The 20,269-nt window shown below is 35.5% G+C and overlaps 2 protein-coding genes across 3 annotated transcripts in view; one reads left to right on the top strand and one right to left on the bottom strand.

Moving 5' to 3' along the window:
- LOC150109861 (uncharacterized) overlaps nt 1-20,269 on the top strand; it is a 391,072-nt gene that overhangs the window by 206,871 nt on the left and 163,932 nt on the right. The gene's annotated exons all lie outside the window — the stretch shown is intronic.
- The window catches only part of LOC150109862 (uncharacterized), a 244,348-nt gene that overhangs the window by 88,912 nt on the left and 135,167 nt on the right, over nt 1-20,269 (bottom strand). Inside the window, exons 18-19 of the mRNA XM_090396070.1 lie at nt 7,827-7,925; nt 4,639-6,064 (exon numbers count right to left, since the gene is read on the bottom strand). Of these exons, the coding sequence (XP_090252196.1) occupies nt 4,639-6,064; nt 7,827-7,925 (1,525 nt within the window). The remainder of the gene's footprint in view (nt 1-4,638; nt 6,065-7,826; nt 7,926-20,269) is intronic.

Below are 20,269 nucleotides of genomic sequence, written 5' to 3'. Positions count from 1 at the left end.
AGAGGTATCATCAACTCCTTATCCCTACATGTCAATGTACTTTTTATTGTAGCAGCAATAAAATGTGCATTCTTCACAACACATGCAATGTGTCCTTGGAACTTTAGTACTGTCTACCATCACTCCAAGATCCCAACTATTGTCCACTTCCTGAAGCACAGCTCCACCAGTGCAGTGCAGTGCATTGCTTTATATCTCTATACCCTAAAGTGTAGCACCAAGAATAGAACCTTAAGGCATGCTGCTAATCACCTTCCTTTTAGGAGATACTGCTCCATCATACACAATTTCCAGGTATCGTTCAGAAAACTAATCTTCAATCCATCTAACCAATCTGTTATCAATCCCATCTTCTGCAGTTTATAGTGGAAATGAGGAAAAGAGAAAGAAGTGCAGTTTGAGAATGCCATGTATATGAGTTTAAAGGATGAATGGAACTGTATAAGAATCGTGGATTGCATCTGAATGGTTTGGAGTGAGTGATTTAGAAAGGTTGCTGCTGAAGGAACTGTATGCAAACAAGGTATCAGTGGAAGTCAGAGATTATGTGAATGAAGAGAAGAATGTGAGAATAGGATTGCAAGTTAGACAGGGAAGTGGTGGGCCAAGGAGGTCGGGAGGAGGCATGATGTAAGGAGAATGGATTCTGAAAGTAGTTATAAATGCATGTACGTAGATGGTCAGCATAGACAGGCCTGGAATACATGGAGAGGTTGAGTCGGTGGGGGGGGGGAGTTCCAGCTGGTCCACTCTCCTGCTCATTCACATAATCTCTGACGTTCACTAATACCTTGTTTGCATCACTCATTACACTTACTTCAGCAGCAACCATTCTAAATCACTCACTCCAAACCATTCAGATGCAATCCATGATTCTTATACAGTTCCATTCATCCGAGTATATGGAACAGAAGGTGAGCAGACAGGAGCAAATGAAGAGAAGTGACAAATAATGCCAGGAGTATCAGGAATAAGGGAGATAAATTATTGCATTGGTTGAGTTTATGCATCTTAAAATAAAATAAGAGTGATATGATGTTTTTTGTGAAGAGCACTACCACTTTTTTTTCCCCTTGGGGGGAAAAGTGGCAGTGCTTTTGATCAGTACAGCATGAAGTGGAAGCTGATAGAATAAGATATTTGGTGGGATGTTGCTACAGACCAGAGAATGTGAAAGGTGGAAATAAAGTAATATATAGGCAATGTGGCTTAGTGAACAAGTGATGGGTGATATGAATTATGGCAATATTGATTGGAATGAAGAGAGAGCATCAGGGAATAAGGAGAATGAATTTCTTGAATTCTTAATGGAGAACAATTTTAGGCAATGTTTAACAGAGGACACAAGAGGTTCAAGAGTCTTAGATCTGGTTATCATCAGATTATGTGATTGAGAATGGAATGTCTAATCTTATCCTGGTTGGTGATCACGACCATGAAGTGATCACTGGGATTACAGTTAATTATATGAGAACTTCTATAAAGAAGGGATATATGTGGAAATGCTGACAACTGGGAGCTGTAGCATAGAAAAAGGAGTTGAGTGGGAAAGAGATAGAAGCTGCATGGGCATTCACCAAGAGCTATTTAACAGCAGCAGTGTTTGAGTGTATTCAAAAGGTGAAAAGGCTAAACAAGGTAGGAGTAAAATGGATGAATGAGTAGATTAAGCATGAAATCCAGAAGAAGAAGAAGAAAGCATTGTGAAGAAAGCAACACAAGATGAATGTTGGTAATTTTCAATTGGATGAAGAGTACAAAGAGCAGACCACGAAGGATGACTCATTTGGTAAAGACAGTAAAAGTGCAGTATGAAAAGAAATTAGCCAGTCAAGCTAAGAAAACTCCTTTCAATATGTAGCAAGTAAGAAAAAAAAATGACTATTTAGGAGGGGGTGTAATGCTATATGATGACACTGGCAGATTGGTAACCAGTGCAGAAGATAAAGTTGGAGTATTCAATGATCATTTTATCAGTGTATTTCATCCTCATGAAAGTTAACATTGTGAGAAGCTGGATAGTAGAGGGACTGATGGTGAATGAGCAGGAAGTATATGAAGAGTTAAGTAAACTTAGTGCTAATAAGGCAATAGGACTTGACAGTATATCTCCATTCATCTTGAGGGAATGCTGTATGGAATTAATTGCCCTGTTTAATATCAATCTTGGAGCAGGATGACTCCAAGAGAATAGAAGAAAATCGTTCCACTTCGCAAAGGATAGGATAAAACTGAGGCTACAAATTATAGGCCAGTCTGTATGTCTAGGGCTGTTGTAAATGTATTAGAGTAGTTGGTGAGGACTAGGATTCAGAAGTGAGTTGATAATATCAGTATTCTTTATGATGGTCAGTATGATTTTTTAGGAGAAGGTTGTGTTTCAGCAACCTACCTACATATTACAACAAGATGACAAATTCACTTTGTTGTAATACATAAGATATGGGAGATGCATATATGGTGGTGTACTTGAATTTTTCAAAGGCCTTTGATAGACTGCCACGTAATAAGCTAATAGCTAAATTAAAACAGATGGAATTAGATAACAGACCAGTGTGTAAAACAGCGATTGGCTGTTAATTAGGTATCAGCTGGCTGTGTATGGTGGAGTGGTATCCCAAAAGAGGAAGGTCACTAGTGGAGTGCCACATGGATCTGTTTATGGACCATTATTGTTTAACTTGCATGTTAATGACATTGGCTGGAGATGTGAAGCTGCTTGCCAATGATGCATCATTCACTATGTCATTTGTTATGATTACTCTGCTAACATATTACTGTTCATCCATCTTACTCTTCCATTTAGTTACTTAATTCTTGGTATGCAGTATCATAGACTGCCCTATCATTTCCCATGCAGTCAACATCTTTTCTGCACTGCTCGTCAACCCAATGTATTAACATTAATTGACTACAGATCTTCTCATAATCACCCACTTTATAGTGTTCCACATATATGCCTTTTCAATAACAACCTTTTCCTCTTTGACTACCTTTCAAACCAATACTTCATGATCAGTCTCACGAACAGGTGGCATTGTTGATTCCTTGTTCACAACCATTGGATATCACCAAATCCGATTACTGAAAACCTCTTGTTGCTTACATCACATGCTGCTTAAGATAGTTATCCTGCAGAAATTCAACAAATTCACTCTTCTTGTTACCATGTCTTACTCACTCTTTTTCTTTCCAATCCACATTTCTATAATTAAAATTTCCCATTAGAATCATCTTCCTTTTACTTGCCCAATTAATTTGTCTAAACATTTCACATTCAATGCTCACCACATTTTCTGACTTATAACCATGTCCTATTAGATATACTATTCTTTTAATCTCACCTTCACACCAAATATCTTCAAAATCTTCATACATAACTACTATTTTTCGCTTCCACTCTTGAAGGACAAAATTCCTCTGCTATTAACAGCTCTTCCTCCTCTCTTCACCATCCTACCATTTTTAGTCATCTGGAAAGTATATCATTCTCAATCAACTAAGTTTCACTTACTTTGGACAAACAGACTCAGTCAGTGCTACAAACTCAGCCGTTTTATTTGATATGCTTGCTTCTCCTCAAGATAGCAATGTTTCCAATATACAAAAGTTCTTATCCCTTTCCTGCCCTTTAACAAATGTACTAAAGATGCCAAATGTATGCTTTAAATCACTTGTTAGTGGTCCGGAGCATGTTTTACACTCAATGTAATTCTTAAAAATTATTTTCTTGAACAGAGGAGGTGTATATTTTTAGATAATACTGGAATTGGGTTGAAGAACACTTTGCCAATATTTTGGAGTAAACAAAAACTAGTCAGAATTAACATTCAAAGAAAAATAATAAATAAATAGTGCAAAGTTCAAAAATATGGAATACTTGTCCTGAAATCAAAACATAATTGAAATGAAAACCAATCCAAACACACACACACACACACACACACATATATATATATATATATATATATATATATATATATATATATATATATATATATATATATATATGTATGTGTGTGTGTGTGTGTGTGTGTATATGTGTGTGTGTGTGTGTATATATATATATATATATATATATATATATATATATGCAGAAAGAGGAAATAGCATCAGCAGATTCTCCTACTTTTAATGAATCTAGAGAGGTGAACACATAGAGATAAGATGAACAACTGCTGCAGTATTGTTATTAGAATACTGCTGTATCTATAAATCATCAAAAAAAAAATTCTCTCAAGTTAGTTTTATTTAAAATTATCATAAACTTAAGTTTTAACCTTCTTAAGCACTATAGTATTGTTGTTTGGAGAAATGGAAATATGCTTCATTTCTTGATGGTAAGCATGGTGTTATGTTTGGAACTATGTTTATTTTCATGTGATGTTTATGCATTTATTAATTTATTGGTTTTCTAAAAGCTGATTTTTGTGCTTGCATATGCAGTACTAGTTTTCATTGTTGGATATGAGGGTCAAATGAATGAATTTGATCCTCACATCTTTCTACTCAATAGATAATCACTTTACTGAAAATACCATATTAGTCATAAATAAAGATTTCTGAATGCTGTTTCAACAAAAATAAATGAACCTCACATGAAGGTAATTTTCAAATACATAACAAAAATATACTTACTGATTTGAGCAGAATCATCCTTGTTACTCTCTTCATCCTCATTTATATCTTCATTTTCTTCTGTTTCACTGTGTTTTAGTTCCTCATTGGGGTCAGAGGTTTTATTGAGATATTCATTTTTTTCAGTGTCAGGGATTTCTTCATTGGAATTATCATTATTTGAATAATGCCCTTTATCATTATTGTTAGTTTCATTTTCATTAACTGAATGATCTTGAGATTCGTTATTTTCATTTTCATCCTTAGTCTCATTGTCAGCCTCTTTTGCATTTATATCTTCACTGTGATCATTTTTTTCGAGTGTCTTTTCAACATCAGCTAATTCCTGAGATTTAGATTCATTGTTTTCTTCTATATTTTGATCGTCACAATGTACAGAAGATTGATTATTATTATCATCATTTTTTGTTTTATCTGAAAGCAGGCTATCTGTATTTACTTTATTACAATTTGTATCTTCTGTTATAGCTTTTTCTTCATTTTCTGAACTTTCTTTATTTTCAGAATTTTGCATTTCATTTGTGTTTTCAAAATTTTTTGTTTTATTTGCATCATCAGAATTTTGTGCTTCATTTATGTTTTCAGAATTTTCTGCTTCGTTTATGTTTTCAGAATTTTTTGTGTTTATTTCATGTTTAGTCTCAGAATTTTTTGCTTCTGTTTCATGTTCTGTCTCAGAATTTTTTGCTTCTGTTTCAAGTTCTGTCTCAGAATTTTTTGCTTCTGTTTTAAGTTCTGTCTCAGAATTTTTTACTTCTGTTTCAAGTTCTGTCTCAGAATGTTTTGCTTCTGTTTCATTATCCACCTTGGATTTTTTTTCTTTTGCAATATCCAATTCATTTCTTTCCTTTTTTTCAGATGTGTTTTCAATCCTAGTTTCTTCTGGGTTTGATTCAGTTCTGATATTTTCTTCATTTTTATTTGGTTTATCTTTAGGTGTTTCTGTTGGTATGGGAATGTTTGTTGATTGATTATCCACATCTGTATTTTTAAGGTCTGAATTTTCCTTTTCATTATATCCTTCTGTTTCTTCTTTTTCTGATTGAACATCCTTATGGGTACTACAAGTTTCACCTTCTGTTAAACTTGGTTGGGCCTCTTCAGTATTTGCATTTTCTTTATTAATTTCTTCATTGTTGCAGGCACTTTCAGAGCTAGTGACATTATCTTTATCCTTTGAGGTTTCTCTGTTATCTTTTGATTTTTGTGAATCCCTATTCCTTATACTTCGTAGTTCAGTTTTTTCATTTTCATGGCTTGCTTTGGTTTTCTCTGATTCTCCTGAAATATTTGTTTCATTTTCTGCACCTTTTTTATCTTCCATTACCTTAGCAGCTGATTCATGATTATTATTGTTTATGGGTGTTGGTCTAGCATCAGATTTTCCTGTAGAATTATGTAAATAGTATTCAGTAGTTCTTCCTTTCTGAAATAAGACATTATATATATATATATATGTATATACACACACACACATATATGCACATCATTAAGTAATATTAAAATTGCCATTATTGGTATAATTTCAATGTTTATTGTATAAGTTGAAATAGTAATTTCAACAAAGTTAGTAATTTGCTAACTTTGTTAAGCACTTAAGCAAATTATACTATAGAATTATTTTGAAAATTACTGTACTGAAAATTTTGCACTCACAGTATGTTTGCTTAAAAGCCTGCTATGACATTGCTATGACAATGGAGGTGATTTTCCAGCTAATGAGAAGAGTTTATTATTATTCAGGACTTCCAATGGCTCTGTGGGTATCATAGACACAGTCTATGATATCCATTTTTTGATGTCTGCACATCTACTCTGTCAGGTAATGCATTCCATGGTTCAACCATCGTCCATAAAAGAAAAAAAAAAAAACACTTCTCTCTTATTGACCACCTGCAATATTTAGGGATAGCCTCTTTTCTTTGTTCTATTATATGAAAAAATTTCCCGCTGTCAATCCTATAAATGTTTCTCAGCAGTTTAATTGTATCAATCTCTTGGTATATCTATCAACCAAACTCTGCAGTTTGCTTTCCCTCCATCTGTCCTCATCAGTGGCCCACCCAGAGGGGGGGTAAGGGACCCAGGCACCCCCCCAGAGAAAAGGAAAGAACACTAGAAAATTTTCCAAAAATCTTTTCCTAATTAAAATTCATTTTTTTTATTTATGTTGTGTCGTGTCTTCTATTTCTGTACTACTTATGAATTAGCGTTCACTGCAGATGCTCAGTCATAGGTCGTATGTGATGCGTAGTGTGTATTCGCAAATTATCTACTCAATTCACCCCCCCAAAGGTTAAATCCTGAGCACCCAGCCCCCTCCAAGATTAAATCCTGAGTGCACCACTGGTCCTCATAACCAACACTGTATCCTAATATTATTTTTGCTATCTACCCCTGTACCATTTCCAAGGATACTTCATCCCCTTCAGATCCTGGTGATAGATTTGAGTATAATAATGAAGATGTGAAATGATCATGATACTATACACTGGAATCACCATTCTTTCTAAATAACTTGATCATCATGAGACCTCCATGGATTCTACATATTAAACTTATCGTGGAGGCTCATATTATTTTATATAGTTAGAAAAAAATGTTGCATTTTATGCTTTAAAATAAAATTGATTTAAGTTCACTTGTCAACAGAAATTCACTATAAATGTTCAAAACAACTATACAAATTATTTTTAACATGAAATTCATCACATTTAACAATAATAAAACTTCAGTCTTTCATGCATATGGGATGATGCCTTACAGGTTTAAGCTTTACTTTTCCAGTTTTGAAGTTTTGCATGTGTCATCTCTAATCAGTCAAATCTGACTCGATATAAATTAATTTCTCTTAAAGAAATGGAAGGATAGCTTTTAATTTTTTTTTAAATTTATTATTTATTTTATTTTATTTTATTTTTATTTTATTTTTTTTGTCCTAACCAAAAAGATTTGCAAAATCTTTTTGGGTAGGACAATATTTGAAATCATCCTCATGGAAAACGATATAAATAAAGTAGTTCTTCAGCTGGAAGAAGTCCAATAAACAAAACTAACAAAATATGTTAATATTTAAAATAGGTTAATATTTGAAATCATCCTCATGGAAAGTGATATAAATAAATTAGTTCTTCAGCTGGAAGAAGTCCAATAAAAAGCTAACAAAATATACAAGAAAACAACTATACCTGATCAAGTATCTTTGGATCACCACCTGCCTCTTTGAGCAATCTGTAAAGTTCATAATTTCCATTTTGCCCAGCTATGTGTAATGCAGTTTTTCCTGCCTAATAGAATATTATAAACATGATATTTGAATTATTATCTCTTTGTATATTAAATTTAAAAAAATAAAAAAAAAAGTTTTTCCTCCAACTAACAAAAATTTACTAAACGATGAAGAAAACAACTAAGAATAAATCACAGTGGGGAAGATGAGTTTGTCTTATTCTTAGAAATGAGCATGAATAATAAGTATAATTATACTTCAGTTAAACAATATTATTGGTCTTATGTTAAGGAACTATTCATCATCATGGTTTATTTACAATTTGTAAATAGGGAAACAAACTAAATAAATAGGAAAAAGAAAAAGTTAATTATTATATGTCCAGGCTTCTCTGTTTTGAGCCAGTTGAGTTATTTCTTGTGGAGAGAGAGCGTATCTGTGCTGATAAAGTGGCTAATATACTGCCAGGATTGTTTAGTTGATTTTCTTCTGTATCTTTGTCCATTTGAGGGGATATATAAAACTAAGATGTCAAAGTATGGAGAAGGAGGATGTCTCAGTTGATGTCCAAGCCAATCAAGTTGGCATTTGCATTGGGGTTCAATCAAGGGTTTTTGGTTTGCCTCTTCTAAAATAGTGGAATTACAAATATGATCCAACCTTCTTAAGAGTAACAGTCTTAAGTGGGTTGTATTAAAATCTATTAATGGTTATTATTACTTTTTTTGGATGAAAACATTCCATGTTTCTGCACCATATAAGAAGACAGCCTGAGAGGTTGCTTTATAAACCTAATTTTTGTTTCCAAGTAATGAGGGGCGATTTCCATATATTTCTTAGATTCCTGTGTTGATTGAGAGCTTTATGTTTTCTTAATATTATGTCATTTATAGTATTATTTATATTTGAGCCTAAGTATTGGAAGTCTTCTACTTTTTTCTAAAGGTTGGTTGTGTTCTGTAATGATGGAACCTTGTACTATATTTGTAAGTATTTTAGTTTTACTTGAGTTAACTGTCAATCCAGATATTTTTGCAGCTTAGTATAGTTTATCAAAGTGTTGCTGTGCCTTGAATACAGTTGAATCTATTAATACTATATTGTCTGCATTTCTGAGGTCACTGAGACAGAGTTGTTTATCATTGGTTGTTAACATCGCACCGAATTCATTCCTCAACCGTCCTGAAAATGTAGTCGAGGGAGGAAGGGAGCCAAGGTGTCTCCTTGTACAACAGGAGTTCTACAAGGAGACACCTTGGCTCCCTTCCTCTTTATAATAACAACCCTAGAATACATTTTCGGGATGGTTTTTAGGAAATTTTTCTCTCAATGATTTTGTTGGGAATATCATAATGATAAAGAATGCTAAACATGTTAATTCTACTATTGGAATCTAATGTCTTTGTGAAGTCTATGAAATTGAGGATAAGAGGAATATTCTTTTCTTTAGAACCTTCCAATAATCTTCTTACACTGTGAAGGTGTTCTAATGTGCTTCTATTCTTTAGGAATCCTGCTTGGGTTTTTCCTTTATAGTGGGGAAATATAAGATTCTATACAATAAGGAACTATTAAATTAATTAAATATTGTTTCTTTGCAATTTAATTTTTTTTTCCATTCTGTTCATTTGTCAGTTATAGTTGAATGATGCTGAAAGTGCATACCATGGTTCTAGTATTCATTTCTCTATTAAGCATTTAATTAACAGAGTAAGATATCATTTGCAACAGCAGTTTAATAATCATAGTTTTCAATGATTGGAGAGTGCAGTAACTATCAGTAAATCATAGTGATAGCTTGAAGCATAACTTATTATCACCTTTAATATATTAATGATGATAATCAGTTACTTTGATCATGGTCAGCTGTATATGGTGTTATCCAAGTACAAGCATAGGAAAAAATATTAAGATCCATGTAGCTAATTCACCTCCCTTACTGAAAATTAGAAGACAGTGGCCCTCTGCTTAGTGATTTGAACTGGCCTTATCCAGGGCTGATACATTTAGAGATACTTATTGTGAAAGTCACTATAGTTTATTGATGATACATTATATTGATTTAAATTTAAAACTTGTATGATGAGATTGGTATTTGCATACTGAGATTAATTGACTTCACTACATGCAGTCCTAAATGTAACATCATGTACATTTTGGCATCGGGTCCCTAGAAAATTATTTATTGAAATGAGACCTAATGTAGAGAGAGTCTGGGAAACTAGCTCATCTTTGTAAGTGTGGTGGGGGTACTATTAATGATTTCAGATGATCATCTATGTGTATGTAAGTGCATCTAGAAATTCTAGATATAACAGTGATACTAATGTCAATGAGCATGGTTATGAATCTGCTGAATGAATGAACTGTACTTTGGGTTTGGGCATTTTGAGTGTGTTGGGGGGGGGGGGATAGAGAAAGTTGCTAAACTGGGCCAAGCAGACTTTAGATTATGTCTATACTCAGAAGGCAGCATTAGAAACAAAGTGGTTGAGTTTGTTGCTTTGGTGAATACATTGTAGCATAAAATTGTTGGCATTAGTGAAACCTAGCTCTCACAGTTGGATGTCATAACTGGAATCAAGTGCAAATGATTCAGTATTTTCTTCCTCTCTTCCTCCTATCCACAGAGTTTGCAATCTAAAGATTGCAAACTCTGCACAGTCCACATCTCTCTCCATAGCCAGCATTCCAAAGTCCTGATATTGTCTTAGTCACTCACCTCTGGACCCTCTCCAGTGTCTCTGCATCACATTGAAAGCCAGGTAACCAGATTTGAGCACAATAGTCCAAGTGCGGTCTGACCAGTGCCTTATACAGTGCCACAACCACTTCCTTATCCTTGTATGTTAGAGTACTTCTTATCATAGCAGCACTACGATGTGCAACCCTAGCAATATGCCAATAGCAATAGCAAAATTTCAGTTTACTGCCAACCATCACTCCCAAATCTCTAATCTCATCCACTTCCTGCAGTACAGCACCATCGATATAATACACAGCCTTATATTTTTGCACTCCAAAATGCAACACCTTGCACTTATTGATATTAAAACTACAACCCCACTCTTTTGTCCAAGTAAAAAGTCTATTCAAATCTTCCTGTAGGGATTCAACATCAGCAGTGCTTCTTATAATCTTCCCAACTTTGCATCAGCAAATAACTGAAGATCCCTAGTCAGTCCACATGATATATCATCTACAAGCAAGTTAAACAGCAAGGGCTCAAGAACGGAATCCTTGGGCACACCATTGGTTACTCTTCTTTTTTGAGACATTGATCCATCATACACAACCTGCTGGTATTGTTCAGAGAGCCAATCTCTGATCCATCTAACCAATATACTGTCTATTCCCATCCTCTGCAGCTTGTACACCAACTTATGTGGTAATCTATCAAATTCTTTTGCAAAGTCTAAGAATATCGCCTCTTCACCTTATCATAAAATGCAAGTAAATTATTAAAACAGGACCTACCCTTTACAAATCCATGCCGTCATAAAGAATATCATGTCCATCAACCCAATTCTGTATTCTATTCCTTACCAATCTCTCCAACACCTTGATCACAACTGCAGTTATACAGACTGGCCTATAGTTGGAGACTTCTGTCTTAGAACCATGCTTGTGGATTGTTACTATTTTGCCCTCTTTCCATTCCTTAGGAACCCTACCCACTGTAAGACATTAAATAACCAGGTAAAGGGCATAACCAACCGTGGTGCACATTCCTTAAGCATATGTGGTGATATGTCATCCGTTCCCACAGCCTTATTCACATCTAATCCAACCAAAATCTGATACATCTCTGTTTTTTTCACTTCCAATTCTCCTAATACTTGCCTCTCTTCTATATATTGTACTGGATCATTTATACTAATATGATATACGCTAATAAAGTGCTCATTCAATAATGCCACTATATCCTTTATAGCTGTTAGTCTGTTGCCATGACTATCCACCATTGTTAATCTGCCATAATTATTCTTCCTCTTGCTTGCCATGTAATGGAAAAATTCCCTTGAGTTAATCTTGTCCTAACCATCCAATCTCCTCTCATAACCTTTCCTTTCTTTTCCATGCACATCACCTTTCTAGTCTGCATATTAATATTATAATAGTACCTCATGAAAAGCTTACTCATTACTAACTTTCAATCAACACAGTTTTCCTCTATGTTGTCATATATTTCAGTCTTGTAAGGTAAATTTATGCAAATCTTGGTCCTCTTCTGGATCTTTGTCCTGCCAACCTGACAACAAACACTTGTTTTGCTGACTCTTCTTCTCCCATTCTGTTTAAATGACCATAGCAGTTTAGATCAGCTCTGTTCACACATTCCTGGATGCTAACCAGTGTCAAGTTTCCTTCTTCCTGATATCCTCGTTTTAGTACTATTTACAATTTATGTTATCTGTTCACTTGCCTCATTTTTCTTGAAATTGGGGTCCACACCAATTTCAGAGGTCAACACTGTCTTGTATTCAGCTAATTTAGGGTTTTGACTAATTTCTCTTTTATTCCATATCAGTTTATTCAGCTTTGCTGATTCTTTTGTCTATTTCCAAAACAACCAAATGGTTTATTATCCTTTTTATAAAACTCCTGCACACCAGAAGGTACATATACGAGATATCACACCACCACCACTACCCATGCAACGGTATGGCATTCTCAGAACACTTGCACACAGAGCTAGGGATGTTTATTCAAATGATACAGTCCTTGAAACTGAACTCAAGTTCCTTTACAACACAGTTATAGCCAATAGCTCCCCTCATAAAATGGACAAAATACTGCATATTCCCTACCCTTCCTGCATGCAGCACATGAGATCACAGCAAAACCATGCCCATATTATATTCAAAGTTTAGCTAAAAAGATAGCTAAAACTGCCTGCAAATATAATCTCCATGCCACTTTTAAAACATACTTTAAGCTAGCTACCTTCATCTATTCTCTTAAGAATTGCTTGCATCTTGGCATAATTTGGACAAACTGGTAGATCTTTTAACATCTCCTTGAAGAACACAAAATTACATCTGTTGTCATTTATATAGCAAGTTAGGAATAAGAGACCTTGTGATCTAGATATTCCTTCACGCAGGATTAAATGAAAGAAGACAGCTATATGCCATAGAAATTATTACAGGTTTGAGAGACTATTTTCAGAATCAGTATATGCTACAAAGCACTCAGTCCCCTATTCTCAACAACTATGGCTGTATTCATCTCTCAAAGATCTGACATACTACCATTCTAAGAACACATTCAGACTCACTTCTTTGAATTAGCTTTGTTTTATACACTCCCTAAATTCCTTGGTAGGATATTAGTCCCTTTTCAGTTACAATTTGAGTTGTTTCTACAACATAAATGCCATGTATGCCAACAAGTATGCCATGTGTTCCACAATTATAATTTGTGCTCTGATGATGTTGGTTAGAAAACTTGTGAAATATTATCAAGTTCAATAAAGTAATTAATTATCGCACTTTCTTCTGGTATTGTTTATATCTTGAATCACTGTTATGAATAACAATCTTCATGTAAGCCTATCTGTGTATATGTCTGAGACTCTATTGTCAAAGATGATAATCTCTTTATTGTCAGATGGTAATGGAGAAGGTGAAGTAAAGTCTTTTTTTTGAATAGACAGGATTGTTTTGGTTCTTTGATTATTTTTACCCACTGAAGAATTCATGTGAAAAGCAATATTTACAACATCAGTTTTAATCATGAGGTTTTAATTTTTGATATGTGAATTGTTTATCAGACAATGAGTAATATCATATGTTGTCGGCTAAACTATGAATAAAATTATAAAATTTGAGATCAATGCCATGTGTGTCATTGAAGAAAGAAAGAACATATTCAACCATGATGTGGTGTGTTGCCTGCAAGGAAATTATCTAATTGTACCCAATTGCAAAGGTGGGCAAACAGACCATTATATATATATATATATATCCAAGGCAGAGTGAGGGGAGTGGAGATATTCAAAATGCAAGAACAAGTCATACAGCATGCATATGATATCATTCCTCAGTCGCAGCTGTCCAGTAGGAGGAAACAATATTAGAGTTTAGAGACATGGAAATAGATGCATAATTAATTAATTTAAAAACCATACATCATGCATATGATATGATATGATTTTTATTAAATTTTTATATTTTAACTTTATATTTTTAGAAATAAAAATATAAAAAGTTATAAACAATTAACAGCAATCACTTCCCAGAACTTAGAAAGGTTGTATATTTGAAGTAAAATTACATGGTGCTCTACCAGAAGTCAGTTGACAAGCAAGAGTTGTTTCCAATGGTGTTACTATATTATTATTATTATCATCATCATCATTGCATGATGACATATCTATGTAATCCAAGAACTAATTGCAAGAGGTCACTCTACATTACACTATCTACTGTTCTACTGTATGCGCTACACCATCTTCTTCTACTACTACTACCTATTACGTAGTATTTGATTTGTTAATTGTATGGCATGTTTATGATTTTTCCTATTTTATGGGATGAAAAATCCACAAATATCTACCAATAAGCCTTTAGGCTATATCAGTATGCTTGGAGTATCAACTCAGCAATTTGAAACATATCACAAGCATTCTGCTTTATGTGAACACATTGGGAATCCCTGTCATTTTAAGATTTGCTGGCAGTGAGACTCCATTCATTAACAATACAGCTATGTTTCAATTCAAACTTCAAACTATCAATTACATGCAGATTAAATAGTTGTGAAAGGGTATTCTTGATTAGCAGAAATGTTCAGATAAGTTGCACTATTCAGTTCTCTCTTCTGGTATCAAGGGGCTAGGCCATTGCTGCTATTATGAGAAGGACACTTACCTGCAGAGATAAGAGGGTTATCATTCCGTTGTATAAGTCTCTGATCAGACCACACTTGGACTATTGTTCTCAGATTTGGTCCCCAGGATTTGAAGGGGATAAATTAACTGTGGAAAGGATACAAAGACGGATGAAAAGATGGTTTCAGGACTGTACAAGGATAGTTATGAGGATCGCTTTGAGAGAATGTGGACTGCAGAGTTTGGTGGATAGAAGAAGAAGAGGTGATATGATTGAGACTTTTAAACTGTTGAGAGGTGGTTACAGGGTTGACACTGGGGAGTTCTTTTGCTTGGTTGAACAGCGGGAAGGAGTGATGACAGGAGGCCATCCCTGGAAGTTACGAAAGGAAACTGTGAGCAAGAGGGTAAGGAGTGGTTTCTTTGTGTGGAGGGTGGTTGAGCCGTGGAATGCATTGCCTGATGGAGTGGTGGGAGCGAGAACGGTCAGTGAGTTTAAAGAGTGGTATGATAGACTTTGTGTTTCTCAGGGGGGCACCTCCCCTCGATGAGTCTTGACAGACTTTATGTCTTAGGAAGGACCTCCCTCGATGAGTCTTTTGACTCCTTGGAGGTCTGAATAATAATAATAATAATTACTCCACACATTATACTGTTGTGAGACTTAGATGAAAATCATTGTCTGACATGAGACCACTACCTTACTTATTGGAAAAATGGCTTGAAAAGTACTAGTCTACTAGTCAGGTTATTTATCTTCACCCACCCACACAATTCTAGTGCTAGTGTACAGGTAATGTAAAAGTACTAATACACAAGAGGTTTATAACTTCCCATTGTCAGAATATCATAAAAAAAAAATTCCATTACATGAAATAACAGAAATGATTTTAAATATATCACATGAAATAACAAAACTCAAAAACAGAAAAACATCAGATGACCAGAGGAAGGTTTGCGTTTCATGTCATCTTTCTCTAGTTCTCTGATCTCTTTCCACCCATTTAGTCATAGCTGCTTGTTTTTAATGGATAGACATGGTTCTCTCAGTGAACAGTTGCTGTTATACCCCATTGATCAGTGTCTGATGCATGGTGTGTATATTCAGATACACTTGTTGCACCCTACAATCATTTGACCACACATTTTTATAGTGTGTCTGTTGGACTTCATGATCTCATCAGTTTCTTCATCTGCTTCTGACACTGATCAGCTGTCACCAGCCATGATGCAGTTGACCAGATGTTATTGTTTGTTTTTAACAATCCTAGTTTACCCAAGACAGTGTTGCACATGATCTTACCAGTGCAGCGTTTCTGAGATACTTTTTCCACTCTGTTTGGCTTGTACTATGATCCCCAGTAAAAGTTGGTGATGTGATAGTATTAATATTATTCTTATTTCCCAGTCTTTATAAAGATTATTATACCATCACTCACACACACACATACACACACATATATATATAAACACACATTTGACTGCAGATGCTGCCTATGTATAGCTGCTAAACTTATTATTTATCATACATAACAAGCAATTTTTACAATCTTTCAATCCAACATCATAGGCAGTATTCCACAAATCTGATAGACACCATCTTTATTACCTGCTTCTGGATCTTCTCCATCAATTTTTCATCCCCTAAGAAAAGTAATCAACTAAATATCAGCACAGCCTATAAGCATTTGTATCACACCTTATAAAGACGGATAATTGCTTCCTTATCCATAATGTGTTTTTAAACATTCAAATGTTCTTGTGTGCAACGATAAAAGCTTGCTGAAGGTCTTGCATTTGACAGTCTTTGTGCTATCCTGACTACTTTTGCAGTATACCCCATGAATCTCTCTCTCAGCCATGGTATACAGCTTGCAATTATTTCAGCTCCAAGTATACTGTATTGTATGTCTTACCCAGTGAGCCTCCATTGTTCAGTTGGTATAGACAAAGCCCTTTGGTCGGAAGGACCTGGGTTCGATTCATCTGTGATGTGAGGAACCTTTATCTGGATGTTTTCATCCAGAAACTTGGGTTTTTTCATTCCCCCCCCCCAGAACAAGCAAACTGGCCCCATGAACACACATATTTACAGACATAGGATATACCGGAGGCATAGGGCTAATTGCCTTATTCTCTAATTACAGTTGCAGTTGCGAAGTCCAAGAATAGTTGGAAGGTCATGGGCACTTAAGTGCCTGTTAAGACCACTGATGGATGGATGTCTTTCCCAGTTTAGCATATCAGCAAATGCTTTTATGCGAATCTCACCCATCAAGTGTTTGTTAGCCTGCAGTGTGTTACTAGTAATACCACAGTTGGCCTAATTCATTGTGTAGAATTATGAAGACAAACCACCATTTTAAAGCACTAACTTTAATTAGAATAAAATAAGACTTGATGTTTAACCTTTATCACAAAGTCATAATCAGCAACACACACATGCAAGCTACATCAGGACCAGGATCTACATCACAAACTACATTACAGTGTATCCTGATGTAGCTTGTGTACTCACCCAAGTATAAAGAAATACTGTGAGCATGTGCATGCAAGCACATTGGCAAGAAAGCAAATGCAGATTAAGTGTAAATGGCAGGATCCTACAGTCCTAACTGGTGTACCCTATGAGTGCAATAATGGAACTTTGCCGAAGGTCTCACGGTGACAGTCACCCAGTAAAGTGAGGCGGCCATTAAGATTTGTAATGGATAAGGCAGATTGTAGGAACAGTCCCTCTCTCTCTGATTTATATCTGCTCCTGTATAAAAGGATTTTTTTTTCATCCCACTGAATCCAGTGATCTGTATCTATGCCATGGTCTGCTCTGTCAGAAAGTCTGTAGTACAGGAAATGGACATAGCTCCTGTTATTCCAGGTAGCCATTGGCTGAGAAAGTGTCATGGATGTGATTTAGTTCAGTAGTTAGGGCTTGATCATTAGAACAGATTATTTTTGCCCTGTTGAATAGTGTCTTAATAACTCCATATTGTTGTGAGGGGGGATGATGGGATTGTTGGTGAATGTATCTACCTGTATGGGTGGGTTTTCTATAAACTGAGAAAACCAAGGTTCCATCAGGTTGGCGGGTGACTAGTGTGTCTAGGAAGGGGAGGTTATTGTTTGCCTCTTTTTCCAGGATGAACTTGATTCTAGGGTGTTGGTGGTTTAAGTGTGTTAGGAAGGAGAGGAATGAATCTGGGCCATGTGGCCAAATAGCGAACACATCATCAACGTAGCGAAGCCGTATGGTAGGTTTTTGTGGGGCTGAGTTTAAGGCTTTCTCTTCAAAAGTCTCCATAAAGAAGTTAGCCAAGGGTGGGGAAAGTGGTGACCCCATGGATGTCCCCCTCTATTTGTTTGTAGAATTTTTCCTGCCAAACGAAATAGCCTGAATTCATTGTAAACTGAAATAGGGCTGAGATATCGGGAGGAAATTTAGCTTGGATTAGCTCTAAGGTTTCTTTGAGGGGGACATTCGTGAATAAGGAGGAGACATCAAAACTGACCATTATGTCATTATGTTGGAGTGTGAGGTTTTCTATACTGGCTTTGAAGTGGGCTGAGTTTTTTATGTGTGATGGCGTGTTGCCAGTATAGTGTGAGAGCGCTTTGGCTAAATGCTTGGCTAGTTTGTAAGTGGGGGAATCAATGCCATCCACTATGGGACGTAATGGCACATTATCTTTATGTATTTTTGGGAGCCCATATATGCGGGGGGGTCTAGAGTTATAGGGTTTCAGTCTGTTGGTAATCTCCACAGGCCAAGAAGTGACCTTCTTAAGGAGCCTATGGAGTTTTCTAATTTGAGAGTTGGTGGGATTATATTCAATAGGGAGGTAAGTGGATCGATCTAGTAAGGCCTTGAGCTTACCTGTGTAGTCATTAAGATTGAGTACCACAGTGGCGTTCCCCTTATCCGCTTTGGTGATCACTATTTCTTTGTTTCTCTTCAATTCTTGTAGTGACTTGTATTCACTAATGAATATGTTGGATTTCGTAGGCTTTGCTTTTGTGAGAACACAGGCTACATCCAATCTGATATCGTTGGCGATGTGGTTTGGGAGGTGGCGAATCCCGCGTTCAATTTGAATCATTAATTCCTCAGCCGGTAATTTCTTAGGAGCAATGGCGAATTGTGACCACGTGACAGAGCGTTGAGTGCTTCAGGCTAATTGATGAAAGGTTAACTACAGTGTTGGTTTGTAGTTTAGGTTTGGACGCCGAGTTCTTTATTAATTTATCAAACTTGTTGATATGTCGGCTCCGTATACGTTCGAATTCTTTATTAGCTGCCGTACACAAGACGTCATGTAGGACTGACCAAAGCTCGTGATTAAGCGTATGGGAAAGTTCATTTTCTAGCGCTAATATAGCTCTGTTTATGTCGGCTAGGGAACCGCGTGTAGTGGTAATTTGCTCCCGAAGTAAAGCCTGGCTAGCCCGGTTGTAGGTACCCATTAAATTATTCCTAGTATCATAAATGTACAAATTCATCAGCAGTGAACCAAAACAGAGCCTTGTGGCATCAGTCACTAGATATCTTGTTTATTCTCTTCCACTATGTACCTGTGTAGTATCTCATCAAATGCCTTGCAAAGTCTAACAGTATCAAAATGTAGCCATTTACTTTATCTAACTCAACTGTGACTTTGTTACACAGGATGAATAAATTACACATAAGCAGCTAGCTTCACTACAGGTTGCTATAATGCATTATGAAATGGCAAGCAGTCACCAATTCTGTTCATTGTCGTCGTCTGAGCAGTTCAGGTATAGACTTTTTATGTCCTGTTCCTGCTCTGCAAATAAAGTTGATCTTTCCGTCTTAATCTTGAACGTCCGTGGTCTCTTCTTCCTGTAGGTTTATATTTATATGCTGGTTTGGGAATCCTATTATTATTCATCCTTTCTATGTGGTGTAGCCAATTTTGCTGATATTCTTCTATATTTTGCATCTAATCGTTCTCTCATTTCTGTGTTTTTCTTTTTATCTAATCTAGTTAGTCCCAGGAGAGGTCTTAGAAACTTAATCTTTGCAGCTTCCAGTCTTTGTTTCTTTGTTTTAGAATCAAAGTTTCACTTCCAAATTTGAGAGATGGTTTAGAGGTCATATTATGTAATCTTAATTGAGTTTCTTTAGTCATTTGTTTTCCAAAATTTCTTTTAATTATGCCATTCATTCTATTACAAATTTATAGTCTTTCTTCCAATTGTGAATCAATATTGTATTGTGAGATTATATTTCCCAGGTATTTGAATTCTGTTATCACTTCTAAACTCTCCAAATTATAGATATGAAGGACATAAAAATGAACTTTTCTTCATTTTTATGTCCTTAAAGTTTCATTCTTTGGAATAGTATTCATTTATATTTATTTTGAAAATCACAACCAATTTCAAATCCAGTCTTATTCAGTTTCTCCTTTTTCCTAATCTTCTATTGCATCAATCTTATGACTGGTAGCTTAGCAGCATTTCCTTCCATTCTGCTCTTGTTTGCTTTTCTCTTTATTTCGTAGTATGTTTTTAGTCCACTTTAAGCCTCTTCATTTCCTTTTTGATGT

The sequence above is a fragment of the Typopeltis vanoorti genome, chromosome 1 (genome assembly GCF_054136105.1).
Source record: "Typopeltis vanoorti isolate ZY-2024b chromosome 1, IOZ_Tvanoo_1.0, whole genome shotgun sequence".
Classification (NCBI taxonomy): domain Eukaryota; kingdom Metazoa; phylum Arthropoda; class Arachnida; order Uropygi; family Thelyphonidae; genus Typopeltis; species Typopeltis vanoorti.
The sequence above is the reverse complement of the archived record's forward strand: the minus strand, read 5'-3'. Positions and strand labels throughout refer to the sequence as shown.